At 47.2% G+C, this 15,338-nt stretch overlaps 1 protein-coding gene across 1 annotated transcript; it reads right to left on the bottom strand.

The window, feature by feature from the left end:
• Window positions 1–7,092: 7,092 nt before the first annotated feature.
• vgll2a (vestigial-like family member 2a) lies at window positions 7,093–10,501 on the bottom strand. Its single transcript, XM_028953072.1, has 4 exons — window positions 10,334–10,501; window positions 9,568–9,853; window positions 8,909–9,391; window positions 7,093–8,206 (listed from the first exon to the last, which is right to left on the bottom strand). Exons 1-4 carry the CDS (start codon window positions 10,415–10,417, stop codon window positions 8,163–8,165), a joined length of 897 nt encoding a protein of 298 aa, XP_028808905.1. The 5' UTR covers window positions 10,418–10,501; the 3' UTR covers window positions 7,093–8,162.
• Window positions 10,502–15,338: the final 4,837 nt, after the last annotated feature.

Below are 15,338 nucleotides of genomic sequence, written 5' to 3' on the forward strand. Positions count from 1 at the left end.
AGAGCGCTCCGGCGTTCTGAGAGAAACGGACTGTTGACATTGCACGGCTGATACTTAATCCAGGCGCTATGAGCAATTGATCACTTCAAACTGCCACACTGGCCCGTAAAACCCTGTTTATTAGCACCGCGAGTGATCAAAACTGCTGAGAAAAAACACACATGTCGAGATATGTCAAGATGTGTCGAGAAATATGATTTACTTGCACAAAGCATAGTGCTTAAACAATCCATCAGCAGATAACGTGACGGCTGTGTGATTTACCTCAGTGATCCAAGCTGGCACAGGAAGGCTGTTCACCGGCCAAGCCTTCAAGAGCCTCAGAAGCAGCTGTGAGGAAAAGTGGGGTCGGGACGTCTGGACCCGCTTCTCTCCTCGAGTCCGGACCACGGCAGCCCTCCGAGTCTCATAAATCCTGGATTGTACGGGAAGGCACCGACAAGGTCAGCACGGACCAAACCGAGCGATGTATTACACATCTCTTTAAATCTCACTATAACAAAGGATCCCCACAAGACCTGAATTTTGTGTTCTTACCAAGTGCAAAATCCAGCCTGGCACCATTTACATTTACATTTACAGCATTTATCAGACACCCTTATCCAGAGCGACTTACAATCAGTATTTACAGGGACAGTCCCCCTATGGAGCAACTTTTAGGTTAAGTGTCTTGCTCAGGGACACTATGGTAGTAAGTGGGATTTGAACCTGGGTCTTCTGGTTCACAGGCGAGTGTCTTACCCACTAGGCTACTACCACCCAACATTCTCCGGCACCACTTTCATGACATCACTGAACAATTGAGCGTAACGTGACATGGGGTAATGCATGTGACTGAACCCACCCATGAAAGTTTCCTGTGCATTAAGTATGGCAATGACACGCTCCTTGCGAGAAATTGCTCAATCCACGAGCCTTTGGATGCATTGTTAACATTCTCCGGCTCACAGATGACAGTGTTATGCGTAGCCCCAAAAGAGCAATAAGCAAAATCCAATAAACGTCACTCCACAGTGCAATTTCACTATCAGATCGGTTTTTATTCGGTTCCGCCAGAGCGCCGAGCGGCGGCTTTTCCGTGCCCCATTTCTCGCTGCCATCCTTGTTGCAATGCAAACACAATTCTGGACCTGACAACGAGATCGTAGGGCCTTTCTGATTTGTTAATGTGCGTGTCAGCGAATTTGTTGACGCACGCGTTCCACCAGCGGGCCGCTTTCGCACAAAAATGCCCCGTGTTTACGCATCGACTCACACTCGGTTAGGCTCCGCTGCCGGTGGACACGTACAGTGGCGGTTGCTGCCGGCTGGGACGGCAACGCTGGCAACTGATGGAGTCGGAGAGGCCTAAACACTGGCGAGCGCTCTAATGTTTAACAGCTGATTAAAAAAATACGGGGAACTAATCTGCCGTGCGTGTGTCTGCCCTGATTGCACGTCAGTTCTGGACCTCGCAATTTTGGCGAATAAGGATGTAATGCAGAGCGAAAGCCGACACATGGCCCGTCTTTTTTATTTCTTTTGCTTCCCGCCAAAAATGTGCCTTTCATTGCCTCGACTTGCACTTCTAACGGGTGGCCTTGTTTCTTTAGGGTTGCATATTAGTTATGCCAAGAATGCCAAGTACAAGACTAGTGGACTCAGCTCTAATGTAGGGATCGTTCAGCCCCGGTTAAAATGCAAACAATGTGCCGTGCGGTGAAACCAGATACCCGAGACGCAGCACAGCCTTAATCCCACTCCCCATCACCAGTTCAGCAGCTCGACGTCAAAAGTTGTCACCCCAGTCTTAATTCTTGGAGTACCTTTTAATTAATTGGCAAATTAGACTTACAAACCACAAGTCGGCTGTTTTCTTATGATTAAAAAAGTTATTGAGAATTTTAGTAATTTAGGCATTTTTAAAGTTTCCTTTTTGCAGCGTGTTAAGAAAAATGACCTATGTTATTTACAAAGGTAATAAAAGTATACCAAAATAAATCATTTTTTTTCCACTTGTGAAAAGAGTAGTGAATTTCGAGCATTGCAAACCATACACATATAAACATTATGCAGAGCAATATTAATAATTATAGTTTCATGGTGTCATGGTGGCCAGACATGGTAAGGAAGGCCACAGGCGCCCGCTGCTCCGGTAAGACTCTGGCACACCCCGCTGAATGGCCACTTCTCCTTGTCCCGAACGCCACCAGACATGGGACCATGGGACAGGCATCCTCGATTGCACGGAAAACCCATCGAGCATGTCGGGACCCTGAAAAACATGAAGCCAAAACTGGCCAGGTTCAAGGGCGCGGACAGCGTCCTTCCGGTGAGCCACGGCAGCTTGGATCTCAGCAGAGCGGCATCGTCTGTATCCCTATCTGGTCGGGTCGTCAGGGTAAACAGCACCAACAACGACCCGACCGAGAACAGACACAAACAGGGCAGCTTTATACAGGCACAATCAGGAAACAATCAGGAATCAGGAACGAACACAAATCTCTGGTCCAGACCCGAAGTATCCCCTGCCGGACCGGATCCTGACGTGATCAAAAAAGCTAGTGCAGGTACAGGCGAAATATCATTAGACTGTTCTGTATACTTGTATAGTTTTTCTGCTGCATCTCTGAAGCACACGAAATGTAAACAGAATGCACACTCGCGTGTCTTTCAGTCGCGGCCCTTTGTTTTCGACGATAGCTATTTATTCATTTGTTGTAAACTGTGATTTTGGTGGAGGCCTGTGTTCACATTGGCATGGCTCATGATGACAAATGTGAAAACTGCCAGCCGTGACTCCCCTGTGGACGGTCTGAATGGCTTACAGAGTGTCTCTGCAGCTCTGCAGCATTAGCGCAGTTCGAATTCCTTGACCGCCACTGTGAGGTCGAACGGCACAAACCCCATCTGTGCGCGTGAGAGAGAGCCAAGAGTCTAGCGTCTAGATGTGCAGCAGCACTCGCAGAAAGCAACGGCGCTCCCGCTTCATCTGAGCACAAAACCGGTGTGACAGTTGGGGCTGTGAGGGTGTTAGAAGTGTTAGAAATGCAGCACCAGTAGCCGTGAGGGTGTTCTTCGACTGAATAGAAAGATGAAAAGCAAGGCTGGGGTTGAACCTTGGTAAAAGGCCTGTTTGTCACCTCTTCATTGTAAGTTCCTTGATGTCTGCATGAATGTCTTGCGCTGGCTGGTGCAGTAATGGAACAGAGCCTTCCATTAACAGGGCCAGTTGAATTTGACAACATGCTGAGGAACAGAAGATGGAAATGCAGGGTTGTGGTGATATTGATGCACAGGCTTACTGATGTCGTGGAATTCTAATTGTAGATTTACCAATCAGCCACATCATTAAAGGTCCCCTATCATGAAAATTTCACTTTGTGAGATCATTTAACAAAGCCCAATGAGTGATTTAACCATTCTGCTTCACCGAGTGGCAGCTCAGATGGTCAGATCTGGAATTTGTCCCCTTATGACGTCATAAGGAGAAAGGTTACCTCCCATTTCTCATGTTTTTTCAGAGAATTTCCCACCCTTCCCATAAAACATTATCATACGGTATTAGGGGACCAATAAGACCAATATAAAAGCAAAACATCTTTAATCCCACTGATTGATGAAGTGAAAACCATCTCCAAATAGCATCTCTTCTCTGGCAGTGGTTTGTACCACAGGATAGTCCTTTGTTAACTCATTGTAATATCCAGCATCAACTCCCTTGGGAATTTCTCCTGGACGGCATCTTGGTGTGAAGTGATTGTGTGACCTTGCTGACCTCCATGGATTTCTCTGCTTGGACCGTACTTGGCCACCTGATTGTCATCTGCGGGAACTCTGATATGCTACCTCAGTATTACAGCATAACATAACTGGGCAGCAATAGCCTCTATAACCTGCTAGCATTGAACAACCCAGTGTAATTCAGTGCTGACCAGAGGAGGATGGTTTCCCCTTGCTGAGCCTTGGTTCCTCTCAAGGTTTCTTTTTCAAGAAGTTTCTCCTTGCCAATGTTGCCTTGCTCACTAGAGGTCTTGAGAACTGTCCCATTGTTTTGCGTTTTGAGCCAATGTACATTGTATAAATCACGGCATAAATAAAAAACTGCCATCCAGTCACGGTAATTCATGGTAACAGTATTGCCTGTGGCCTATTTCAGCTAGATAATGCATCCTGCCAGAATGCAGACACTGTTCAACACGACAAAGAGTTCAAGGTTTTCATCACTTGCTTCTAACGAAATTTTGGCTTTTGTTACACACGTTGTTGACTAAAACCTCTGCAATATAAAATGTAGACGTAGGTGACTAAAGCAGTGAATATGTTTTTAGCTTGAAAATGTGTGACAATTTTATTAAACCACTAAAGCCAAAGTGGCCATGCTCTGTAAAAATGTATGTCTGCTGAGTTGCAGCCAAGACATATCGGGTGGAAAAGCGAGTGCCCTCTGTGTTTGACAAACGCATAACTTTTGATTAGCTGCCTCCGTCTGGCTTATCTACATAGCAGACTGTGCTGCTTTATGACTTTCTAAATGGTATAAAATTAAACGATTATCGCTTGCAAGGAAACACTCCGATTAAAATAGCAGCTTCCAGACTGTTCTACGGGACTCTGGATTTGACCCGCCGAACGTCTGATTGTTCAGGGGGTGAAGGGCACACATAGTGACAACTGGCCCCGTGCAGATACTTCACCCCCAATCCCAAAAAAGGAAATGGGGATCTGCATGTTTTGGGATTATGTGATTGACAGCCCAGTTTTTACGCCAATTAGCGGCCAACAATTTGAGAGCTCCTGCTATGGGATTATGTGCTAACTTCACAAATATGCCAGTCGCGGAAAACGGCACTGATCAGGTGTCCGCGGCGTTCACATGTCTCCTCGCGTCTCGTGGACAACAACTTTTCACGCGACTCCCTCCCCCAGCTGAAATAAATAGTTCTGCCAAAACTAAAATAGCCCTTGTGTAACTGGGAAGGATCTGTCAAAGGTTGCATCATTGGGGTCTCTTAAAAAAAAACACAGTGCATAAACTGACGCGTGTGCAGGTGTAAATTTGTTTCCTTGACTCATGTCTCGGTGGGCAACAGGCTCTGTTTTCCTGCTAAACCAGTGTTAACAGTAGGCTACTCGAGAAAAAGTCTTCATTTTCCACGCTCTTCTTTTGTCCTTCATCACTTTGGTCAGGGGCTGACATTAATCTTCAGCTGTCTGGGTACTCAAAAACAAGACAACAAGAGAAGGCAGAGCATATGGTGGTCCGGCCTTCCCACCCAGACCCTAAAACTACGAATGTATCCGTATTACGTCAAGTATTACATCTCTTTTCCACAAGAAAATAGTTTTTTTACACCTTGGAAGCATTTGAAATGGACGTTTTGTCTTTATTTTTTTACCAGTTGGAGGGGTGATAAAAATAAGGCCAGTCTGCATTCTTTAGTTATTATTTAGTGAAGTTAATGCACATAAGTCCTCTGTGACTGTTTTGTACAATGGTTACTGTAAGGATTAGCTTTAAGATTAGCAGAAATGGACTCTTCCACCACTTTTTTCTTGAAAAAAAACACACATGTGAGATTAAACAGAGAGCTTACCTCCAATCTCTGGTTATTATTTGGTGAGGTTGTCACCGTGCAAACATCCTCAGTACACATTTGCCGTCCAGCCAAGAAGATGGTTATCGTACGTCCACCACGAATAATGTGATTATTAGCATTAGCATTAATACTGGATTCTCCCACCTCTTTTCCACATTAATATGTTTTTTGAAAAGTACATATTTTTTAACCCATTGAACTTGTAATGAAAGTATTATTACTATTCAGCCCAGAAAACTGCTAATCTAAACAGACTGTTTTTCAATGTTGGTTCAGATTAGCATTTTCATTATTGCCGATGGATTCTCTGCCTCTTCTCCTCAATAAACAGTGTTTTGAAACTCAATAAGCTTTTGAAACTGTAAATATAATAAATCTTTTTTGATCCATTGTTGAGGAAATAAAAATGCAGCTAACCTGCTGTCTCCATCTATTATTCGGCGAGGCCGTCACCACGCATGCATCCCCCATAAACCTTGACGGTAAATACAGCACGGGCAATTGAATCTCTTTGAGACCGAGTCTCTTTTCCACTTGTGGCGCAGGCAGCTGACATGCCAAACAAATGAAATCAACACAAAGTGTTGACCCTGAGCAGGGAAATAAATTGGTTAAACTTTGAATGTTTTCGGCCTCGTGCTGGTATTCCTTTGAACTCTCGAGTGTTCGGGCCTATTCAGCACCGCGGGCCACGCATCTTCACGATTGTGGTCAAGGGAACCCAAGACGAGCTGGAGGAGGAGGACGCGGTTTACTCGTTCAAAGCACGTTCGCGCAGTATACTGTAAAATTAATTACTTGTTTTTTTTTATATACCTATAACAATGACATTACATCTAACCTTCCGGAAAAAAGCATAACACTGCTAGCGGGTTTTAGCTAGTCGTAGCTGGTATAACCGGTCTGATTAGCACAAAAGCAGAACTTTTTTTTAAAACCGGCACAAATACATTTTCTTACACAAATAAACATAAACTTGAAGGAACTAGCCTTCTTGTTTGTGTGTTTTATGCTGCGTTTAAGTGCAAATTCCTACTTGCAGTCTAATTAATAAAAAAAATAGACGAGCTGACGAAACACCAAATTTTAAGCTAACGGGTCATTTATTTCGAACAACATGGTCTTGCGAGAGCCGGAGAGATTGAAGAGTAGTTTATGCACATCAGTTCTAGCATTTAATTAATAGTAGCATTTCAATTTATTGTGTTATTATTATTCCTAATTTTATTCATGCATTTGGCAAGCATGAGTTATATGTGTGTGACATGAGCATGACAGACAGTTATTAATAACTGAAACGTCATCCTGAAATAATGTAAACACCGACTAATGTTGTGCCTTTCTACGTCATAGCTTGACAACTTGACAATGTCATTGACTGTAAATGTGGTTGGTTTCGATACTTCACTTAAACGCAGCATAATTGCACGGCGAAATCTGGCCTCATGCACTAAGTCATACGTGCACAGTGTCTTAGTGACATTGTGTCTTTGATTGTACCACTCTTTCAGACTTAAAGACAAAATACTGACTTTACTTCAAGACTGTATCAAAGAAAAGGAAAAAAAAAACATTACAAGGCAAAATATATTAATATGCTGCACGACATACTAGGGAGAAGCAGTTTAACTAAAGGCTCGGCGTAGGTTTTAAAAACAGACACTTTGTGAACTTGACACGTACACGTACACATGCACACACGGAGGCAAAAAAAATAAAGAAAAAAGGTAAATAACGCAGGGCCAGCATCTGTACACCCCCCTCCCCCCTTGGCCTAAGGCTTAGCCCGCCGCAAATCAAAAGCCAGACCAGTTGTTCCCTGTGGGTGGGGGTCCAGGTTCGACAAAATGCTCCTTTTATGAAATCCGGGGCCCGTGCTTGGTCGTACGCTGTGCGGTGGCAGTGCTATTGTGAGTGTGTGTGCGAGTGTGTGTTCGCTGGGTTCCAGAACAGTTGTCGTTGACAGCTGCTGTGAGCGGTGCAGACAGTCAAGTGGCTCCAAATAGCCCGATCCTCTCTTCAGTCAAAGCCGAGCTCGGCCTGTCCCCATCCGAGCAGCACTCGTCCAACGAAAAAATGTAATAACATTCATAATCACGATAACAATAACGACAACGCGTTGAACCGAAAGAAACACACAGTGCTGCTCGAAAGTTTCTTTTCTCTCATTGAAGAAATGTCTTTTGTCTCTCGTTGGGCACGTGTCCTCTGTGGAGTCGCTGAAAGACTTGGGCCTGGTGTGTGCTAACAGCTGCCAGTCATGCGGCAGGCTGTTCCTCCGGACTGGTAATCTCGGCCCCGCCTATCCCCAATTTCCCGCACGCTGTCTGTCTTTGTTGCATCAGCGAAGTTCAGTTTCGTACCCCCCCCCCAGGGGTTTCTCCTTCTTCCTGGGTGGCGTTAGGCACTCGGCTCCATCAAAGGATGGCCCTGCCGCAGAGGCCGTAGCGCCGAGCTGCAATTGAGATCAGAATCTGTTACGGAAAAACGGCCGTCAAAGTTTCTTTTTCTGGGGCTGGGGGGTGAGGGCAAGGCACAGAAACACAAAGACCAGCCGAGGCTGGTGGAAGGGACAGCGGAGCTCTAAAACCAGTACAAGTCCTTGCTCTTTTCCTGGGTCGGCAGGCCTGAGAGGGGCAGGGAAAGAGAGGAAGAAGAAGAAGAAAACAGAGTGGAAGGAAAAAAAGAGACGCAAGAGGTGAAAATTAGGAAGAAGAAAGCAAACAGCATTAAAAGTCTGGAGCAGAAAGTGGGAAAGCATCGAGCATAGCAAAAGATGATCACGGAAGCACATTGTGGCACAGCGGCCTTGACAAGTCAGAAATAAAAATAAAAAAATAAAAGAAAAACAGAATCAATTTTTTTTTCTGTTATAGAAAAAGATGAATATGAAGCAAGAGTGACAGAGGGACGTACGTCTGAAATAAAATATAAAATCACAGCCTGGTAATACTGACCAAACCTGACCACACTGTACAAGAAACAATAAAGCTGCACATATCTGTATTTTTGTCCTGGTCCAATCAGGTGTGAGAACACTAAAGATATGTACCCTTCCAGTCAAAAGACTGGACGGTTAAGGAGACTCCGAATGAGGAGGAAGTGAAGTTTGTTTGATGAATTCGTTTTTTTTTCCTGCTTTGTTCACTATTGTCAACATCAAAAGCCGCTTCACGATGCTCATTACCACGAGTGAATGATAAGAAAGTGTCCGGCTTAAACCTCCGAGATGCCGGTGTCCAAATTAAGGTGGTGGAGAGAAGTCGAACGTGTGAAGCTTCAGACCGGTTCAGTGTGTGTTTAGTAAAATGTGCATTTTTTTTTTTTACCTGTGTCCACATTGAGGCTGAGTCCCTGACCCATGTCTGTCCCAGTCCCCGTGAAAGCCCCCGTCCAGGCGGAGCTGGCCGGCTCGCTCTTGCCGATGTCACACGGCGAGGTGCCCTGCGCGGCCGCCGAGGCCGGCGGCAGTCTGTGTGGCCGCACGGAGGGCACGAGCAGCGAGCCGTAGCGGGGGTCAAAGTGCGTCCCGTACACGTCGTGCACGCTGGGCCGCGCGTACGCCGAGCCCTGGGTGCCGATGGCTCCTCCGAGGGAGTAGGGGTGGTGGTGGTGCGAGGGGTGCCAGGGCTCCGGGGCGGCCTGGTGCAGGTGGCTGTGTAAGGAGGCGGTGGAGTACGGGTCCGTCGGGAAGGGCAGCTCGGAGTGAGACGCCCCCAGCGCACCGCTCAGGGACGCGGCTACCGACGGCTGGTAGGCGCTGTTCCAGAACGAGGGAGGAAAGCTTCTCTGGTTCATGGGGAAGGATCCATCTGGATGGTGGAAATGACAAAATATTAATACAAGATTGACTGGGATACTGTACCCACAAAAAAAGGATATTAAACCATAAACCCGTTAAACAAAACAAAAACCACATAATACAAAAAAATGAACCAACTGAAGTCCTATATAATTTTTGCTATGTAATATTCCCACATGATCAGACCTCTCCAGGACGCCCCGTCCCGCCCGGACTTGGCGCCCGGGGCCCCCGGGCCGTAGCCGGCCGGCTGGCTGAGGGCGCGGCTGAAGTGCTCGTCCACCACCGCGCTGATGTCCCCCTGGAAGTAGGTGAGCAGCACGCAGCGGGAGCTCAGGTACTCGGCCTCCGGGGGGCGATCCTTGTCGCGGGCGCACTCCTCCTCCTTGATGGCGGGACCGGGCAGGTTGGAGAAGGCGCTGGTGCCGCTGCTCTCCGGGGCCTCTTGCATTTTGGAGTAAAATGCCAATTTCTTTACAAAGTAAAAAAGTAAAAAGTGGTTTTACTGGTATTGATCCGTAAACTGAGCGGTCGGGACCACGTGGCCACGTTACTAATTGGTCCGACGTCAATTACAAGTCCAAAACGTCCCAGGATACGATTTTATAATACATGTTATTATATCATATACAAATACCATATTATATATCAATATCATATTATTCCCGTTCGTTTCTAGATGTTCGCTTAGCCACGCTTTCGTGTCTGCTCTAGTCATTTTTTAAAAAGATTTTAAAATATAAATACAAGTTTGTCGCGTGTCTAACATATCATTATTACAGAATTAAAAAAATTATGAAACATTTTACACAAATCATTACACGTTCACAACCGTCTATAAAGGCAATTTTAAAATTCTTTAGTCAAGATTAATTTAAAAGGACTAAATGCAAGACCTCCAGCCACCTACGCACGAACGAGGTGTTGAGTTCGTAATCGCGAGTGAACCGACCTGGTGGTGGTACGGGCTGTACGCTGCGGCGAAGTAGGGCTGCGGCGCGCCGTACACTTGGTACATCACATCCAGGCAGCTCATGGCGAAGGGCGGCGGGGGTCCCCGCTGCGCGCTGCCCGGTGCGCGCTCGTCCCGGTCCCGGCTCCGGCTCCGGCTCCGTTACGCGCGGCCACTGCGGGGTGCGGGCGCGCGCGCGCGCGGCCGACCCCGAGCGAGGAGGCGCGGGGTGCGCGCTCGACCAATCCGGAGAGGCGCGGCGTCGCGCTTCGCGCTGCTGTCCCCCCCTTTCCTTCCCCGGGGTGAGGTCGCCACGTGCCCAAGAGCCCCCTTTACAACACTAACAACCCTGGGTGCTGGTCGCCAGCGGTTAGGTTATTGGTGACTATAATAACTTACATTGGCTCAGAAACAATACCAGAGATGCGAGACAGAAGTGTCCCTTTTTCACGTGCCTGCTGATGGCCAGTTACACATTTACATTTACAGACTTTACCAGGCGCCCTTATCCGGAGCGACTTACAATCAGTAGTTACAGGGACAGTCCCCCCCCTGGAGACACTCAGGGTTAAGCGTCTTGCTCAGGGACACGATGGTAGTCAGTGGGGTTTGAACCTGGGTCTTACTCACTAGGCTACTACCACCCTCTCCACACAGGCCAAAACGTTTCGTTTTTGGTATTAATTTAATTAAACACAGAGGATCACCCCTGGAAAAAATAAGAAGATTTGGCCTGATCAACAGCAAACATGAGATAACCCCACCAACACTGAACCGTGTGGGTTACGTGCCAGTCCCGGAACGAGAGACCGACCCTAAGTCTGGTAAAAAGTCTGTATGTCACAAGGGACCCAGGAAAACCTTTTCATTTCAGATGAAAAAAACACGTTCTGAAACAGACACATTCCAAACAATCAACGCGCACTGAGGCAGAAAAACAGCGGGGTGCAGATATTACAGGACTATGGAATGACAAGTGACGTGATTACGAAGAGGTCGCTGATGTGCAGACCTTTGCAGAACTTTGTCACTGTGGCCTGTTCTCATTTCCCTGCGGGACGATGTCATTCGAGCACACTTTACTTTACTTTATTTAGCAGACGCTTTTATCCAAAGTGACTTACAAGAGGAAGACACCAACAATTCTCGTTCGATTTCTATAGAATATTGAGTTTACAAACTAAGAGCCCTGATAAGGCACAGACTTGTCAGTGAAGAGCATGCTCAGAGATTGTTAGGTGCTAGACGAGGAAAAATTATAATGTATTTATACATTTTTGTATTGTTTGTGCAATGTGTACGCATGTGCGTGTGTAAGTGTTAGATTTGTCTGTAATATTTTTTGAACAAGAGGGTTTTCACCTGCTTCTTAAAAGTGGTGATAGTCTCGGCTAGTCGTGTAGAGTTTCTTATTTGGGTGGCAGTAGCCTAGTGGGTAACACAATCGCATATGAACCAGAACACCCAGGTTCAAATCCCACTTACTACCATTGTGTCGCTGAGCAAGACACTAAACCCTGAGTGTCTCCAGGGAGACTGTCCCTGTAACTACTAATTGTAAGTCGCTCTGGATAAGGGCGTCTGATAAATGCCGTAAATGTAAGCGTAAATGTATTTGGATTTTCACAGGGGATGATTGGCATTCCTCCACACCATAAATGCCTCTTGGATGCAGTCACATTTTTTTTTGCCCAGGGTTCAGAGGTCAAAAGCTGAGGTCATTTCACGACAAACGCCAATGTCTGCTGGCCTGGGCGGGTAGCTACTGTAAAACGGGGACGATCCCGTCCTTTCCCTCCAGCACAGCTCCCTTGATGTAATATAATGACCCGGTGACCATCGTGGATCGTTTTAATGGTAACGAGTGAAGCGTAAATGAACACTGATCCTGTGTAATGAGCTCGGGCAGAGTTGTGGACCGCCGGTGGTGCGACACCTTCCTCTGCTGCTCGTGGCGGACAGCAGCGTGTAATTAGTTTTTTTTTTACAATCAGGAGGACCTCCACCCGTCTTCAGAGCGACTTTCTGTAGGAATCTATAGGTCTGCGCTCGCCTAATTGAACCGGATTATAAAGGCACCGGGGACGGCTAACCTCACGCACAAAGAGATCCCAGTCAAGGCTGTCCTCGGCTGTGGCTTCCCGACGGTGGACCGAGCTCCGTCTTCAAGGATCTCCCACACCCCAACTTCAACCTTGCACCTATTGTGCACGCCCGTGGCGCGTGTCTCCGTGTCGTCCCTTCCCTCAGAAGTCGCCTTGGATGCAGTGATTGCATCGGTGACCACAAAGGCCGGGCGCGGCGCCGAACAGGTAGCCCCGCGTACGAGTAAGTGTCACGAGCGCTTGGAAGCGGTCAACGCGAGTGGCGGACTCTAATAGGTGCCCTCGCACAGCGGGCTCGGGCCCGGCGCACCTGTTGGCGGGGATCGGATTGCGGCTCCGCCATAACTCTCCGCTTCTGATTTGACAGGCCAGGAACAATGGAGGCGGTTGGGGGTGTGGGGGGTGGGGGGGTGTAACCCGACAGGGCTTCTATTTCTACGCAAACGGCTTTAGGAGGAGAAATTTGCCGAGCGTTAACACCCGGCATCTAATGGAGCCGAGGCCGGAGCCGGGGAGGCGTGGGACCGACACCTTGCGGGTCCCCTCTTGTCAGCGAACAGGGCGTCCCGGCTTTGTGCGGCCCGCCGACTCGCGTGACCCCGGGCCTCGCCCCTCCATCTCCAGGTAATCTGCCCGGGCGAGAGAGGAGATGAAAGGCGGGGCCGTGCCGGAGCAAGTTTGAAGCGCGGGAAGAATGCAAACATGTACTTTAGGGAAGGGTGCGAAAGCAGGGGGGTGGGGGGGCATTTTTTTTTTTTGGGGCTTCACGTGAGTCAGATGAAGATGTTTCTGCTTCCATGCTGCCCACCACAACATGATTTACTTAAGAGGACAGAGTGAAAAAAAGAGAGAGAGAGAGAGGGAGGGAGAGATAGAGAGAGGGAGGGGAGAAAACAAAGATCCAGATGCGCGTTCACGGAAGAAGCCACCGTGGGATCGAGGGATTGCGCCATGTGTGACACGAGGCTGAACCCCTGCACCCTGTGTGACCACAGCAACTGTGCGCAAATGCGGCGGATCCGGCGAAACGTGAAACAGAGAGTGTCTGTTCCAGCGCGGATATGGTGACACCTGTCCCAGCCGCGCAGGGCGAGGAAGTCATTATCCCGCGGAATCGGGAATAAATTACCCTCACTGAGATTCCCCCATGGCCCAGAGGTCAAAGGTCAGACACGTTCCTTCTATAACCTTATTTCTAGTTAACTGCATCACTTCTAAACTCAGTAGTTACGGCATGGAAGGAGGCACATTCCCGGAACTGCGTAGCATTTGTATAGCATTGAATTATAAATTAATTCTACGTTATAAATTATACCACAGTTTGGGCAGTTCCACACTCACATCCAGGCCGCCTGATTGGCTGAGAAGACTTCAGATGGTAGCAACATCTCACTTTGACACTGCATGTCCTATATTATTTGTGGTCATAAAGTCAAAGGTCCTTTTAAAAGTTCACTTATTGTCACATAGGAATAAATAAACATTTAAGGACGTACTTATAAAATTGTAGAAAATCATTAAAGTTTGAATGATTATACTGCGTCCATGTATGATGTTGTCTGAATTGGTCATCCCTTGTACACACACACACACACACACACACCTGTTCTATGCTAATGCTGCGACCTGGACTGTGAAGGAAATGCCAAAATCCAAACACTGGTCCTTGCCTTGCTGAGGCCAAACATTTCAGGCATTCTCAACATGCTTCTTGTAAATTGTTATAATAATGATAAATCACCTCCACGGACGTGTGTAATTCCAATTTGTCTCCCTTCACGATCTGTACGCATTTTTACGAGTTTATGGGTAAACGGTCTTCATGTCGTAAAAAGTTTTATTTTGGACAAGCGTCAGTTTTTTTGTTTTTTCTCTGCTTTTGTATTGAAGCGAAAGGCACAGGCATTCTTTTCTTTTTCCTTACTGGCTAGAATTATTAAGGAGGAGAAGAAGAAAAAAAAAAAACAAAACACGAAAGCAATTAATTCTGGTGATGATTTTCTAATCAAAATGTCTTTTGTGGACGTTCGCGATGTTTCCTTTAATTACTGAACGCTTCCTACTCCTGGCCACGCTGCCCTTTTATTCTGCAGATAATAGCTTGTGTACAAATATATTCTTCTGCGGAGCCGATCCCGCTGAATGAAACCCCCATTCCGCCCAAACACTTGACTTGTGCGCGTGAGGGAGAAAGCAGTTTTCATTCAGGGACGGTTTATTTATTTAGCCCATGAATTGCAAGGCCGGCGGATTCATTTAACGACGGCCTAACGCGCATTTCCTTCAGGGAAGTTTTGACGATTGGCTGATCGGTGCGTTCCTCTGGTCAGACAAATGTGTCTTCATATTCCGTGTGCATTTCTTTATGGAAATGAGTTTTTAGACACGTTCACTGTTGCAGAACAATATTTTCATGTCGTTTCTCAGAAGCGAAGAAGTTTAATGTAACACGGCCGTCTTCATTCGGGAGCATCTAAGTCCCCCAGGGAAAATGGACCCAATGTCGTCTCCAAGGCATATCTTAGAATGAAATATTTCCTTCAGAAGGCATTTGGGTAAAATACAGTAAAATCTATCAGATACGTCATCATTGCTATACGGTATGTTGTTTCGTCCTGAGAAAGTGAAGTGATGGTCGCGCAGCAGCACAGCGCACGGTGCACACAGTGAAATTTGTCCTCTGCATTTAACCCATCACCCTGAGTGAGCAGCGGGCAGCCATGACAGGCGCCCGGGGAGCAGTGTGTGGCACCTTGGCGGATCGGGATTCGAACAGGCACCTTCAGATTACGTGGCCGCTTCCTTAACCGCTATAGGCCACCACTGCCCCTGGTGAACGGGAGGCACGAATGAAGACCAGGACGAAGATGCACCTCGCTTCACACGCGGCTCTTTCCAAG

This window comes from Denticeps clupeoides, chromosome 14 (assembly GCF_900700375.1).
Source record: "Denticeps clupeoides chromosome 14, fDenClu1.1, whole genome shotgun sequence".
In the NCBI taxonomy this organism is placed as follows: Eukaryota; Metazoa; Chordata; class Actinopteri; order Clupeiformes; family Denticipitidae; genus Denticeps; species Denticeps clupeoides.

Bases quoted from the DNA above. Each gene is read 5' to 3' on its own strand.
- vgll2a (XM_028953072.1), bottom strand. From the start codon at position 10,417: ATGAGCTGCCTGGATGTGATGTACCAAGTGTACGGCGCGCCGCAGCCC. The intron at 9,854-10,333 runs GTCGGTTCACTC...TACTTTGTAAAG, and splicing joins ACAGCCCGTACCACCACCAG to AAATTGGCATTTTACTCCAA. The intron at 9,392-9,567 runs GTCTGATCATGT...TCCACCATCCAG, and splicing joins GGACGGGGCGTCCTGGAGAG to ATGGATCCTTCCCCATGAAC.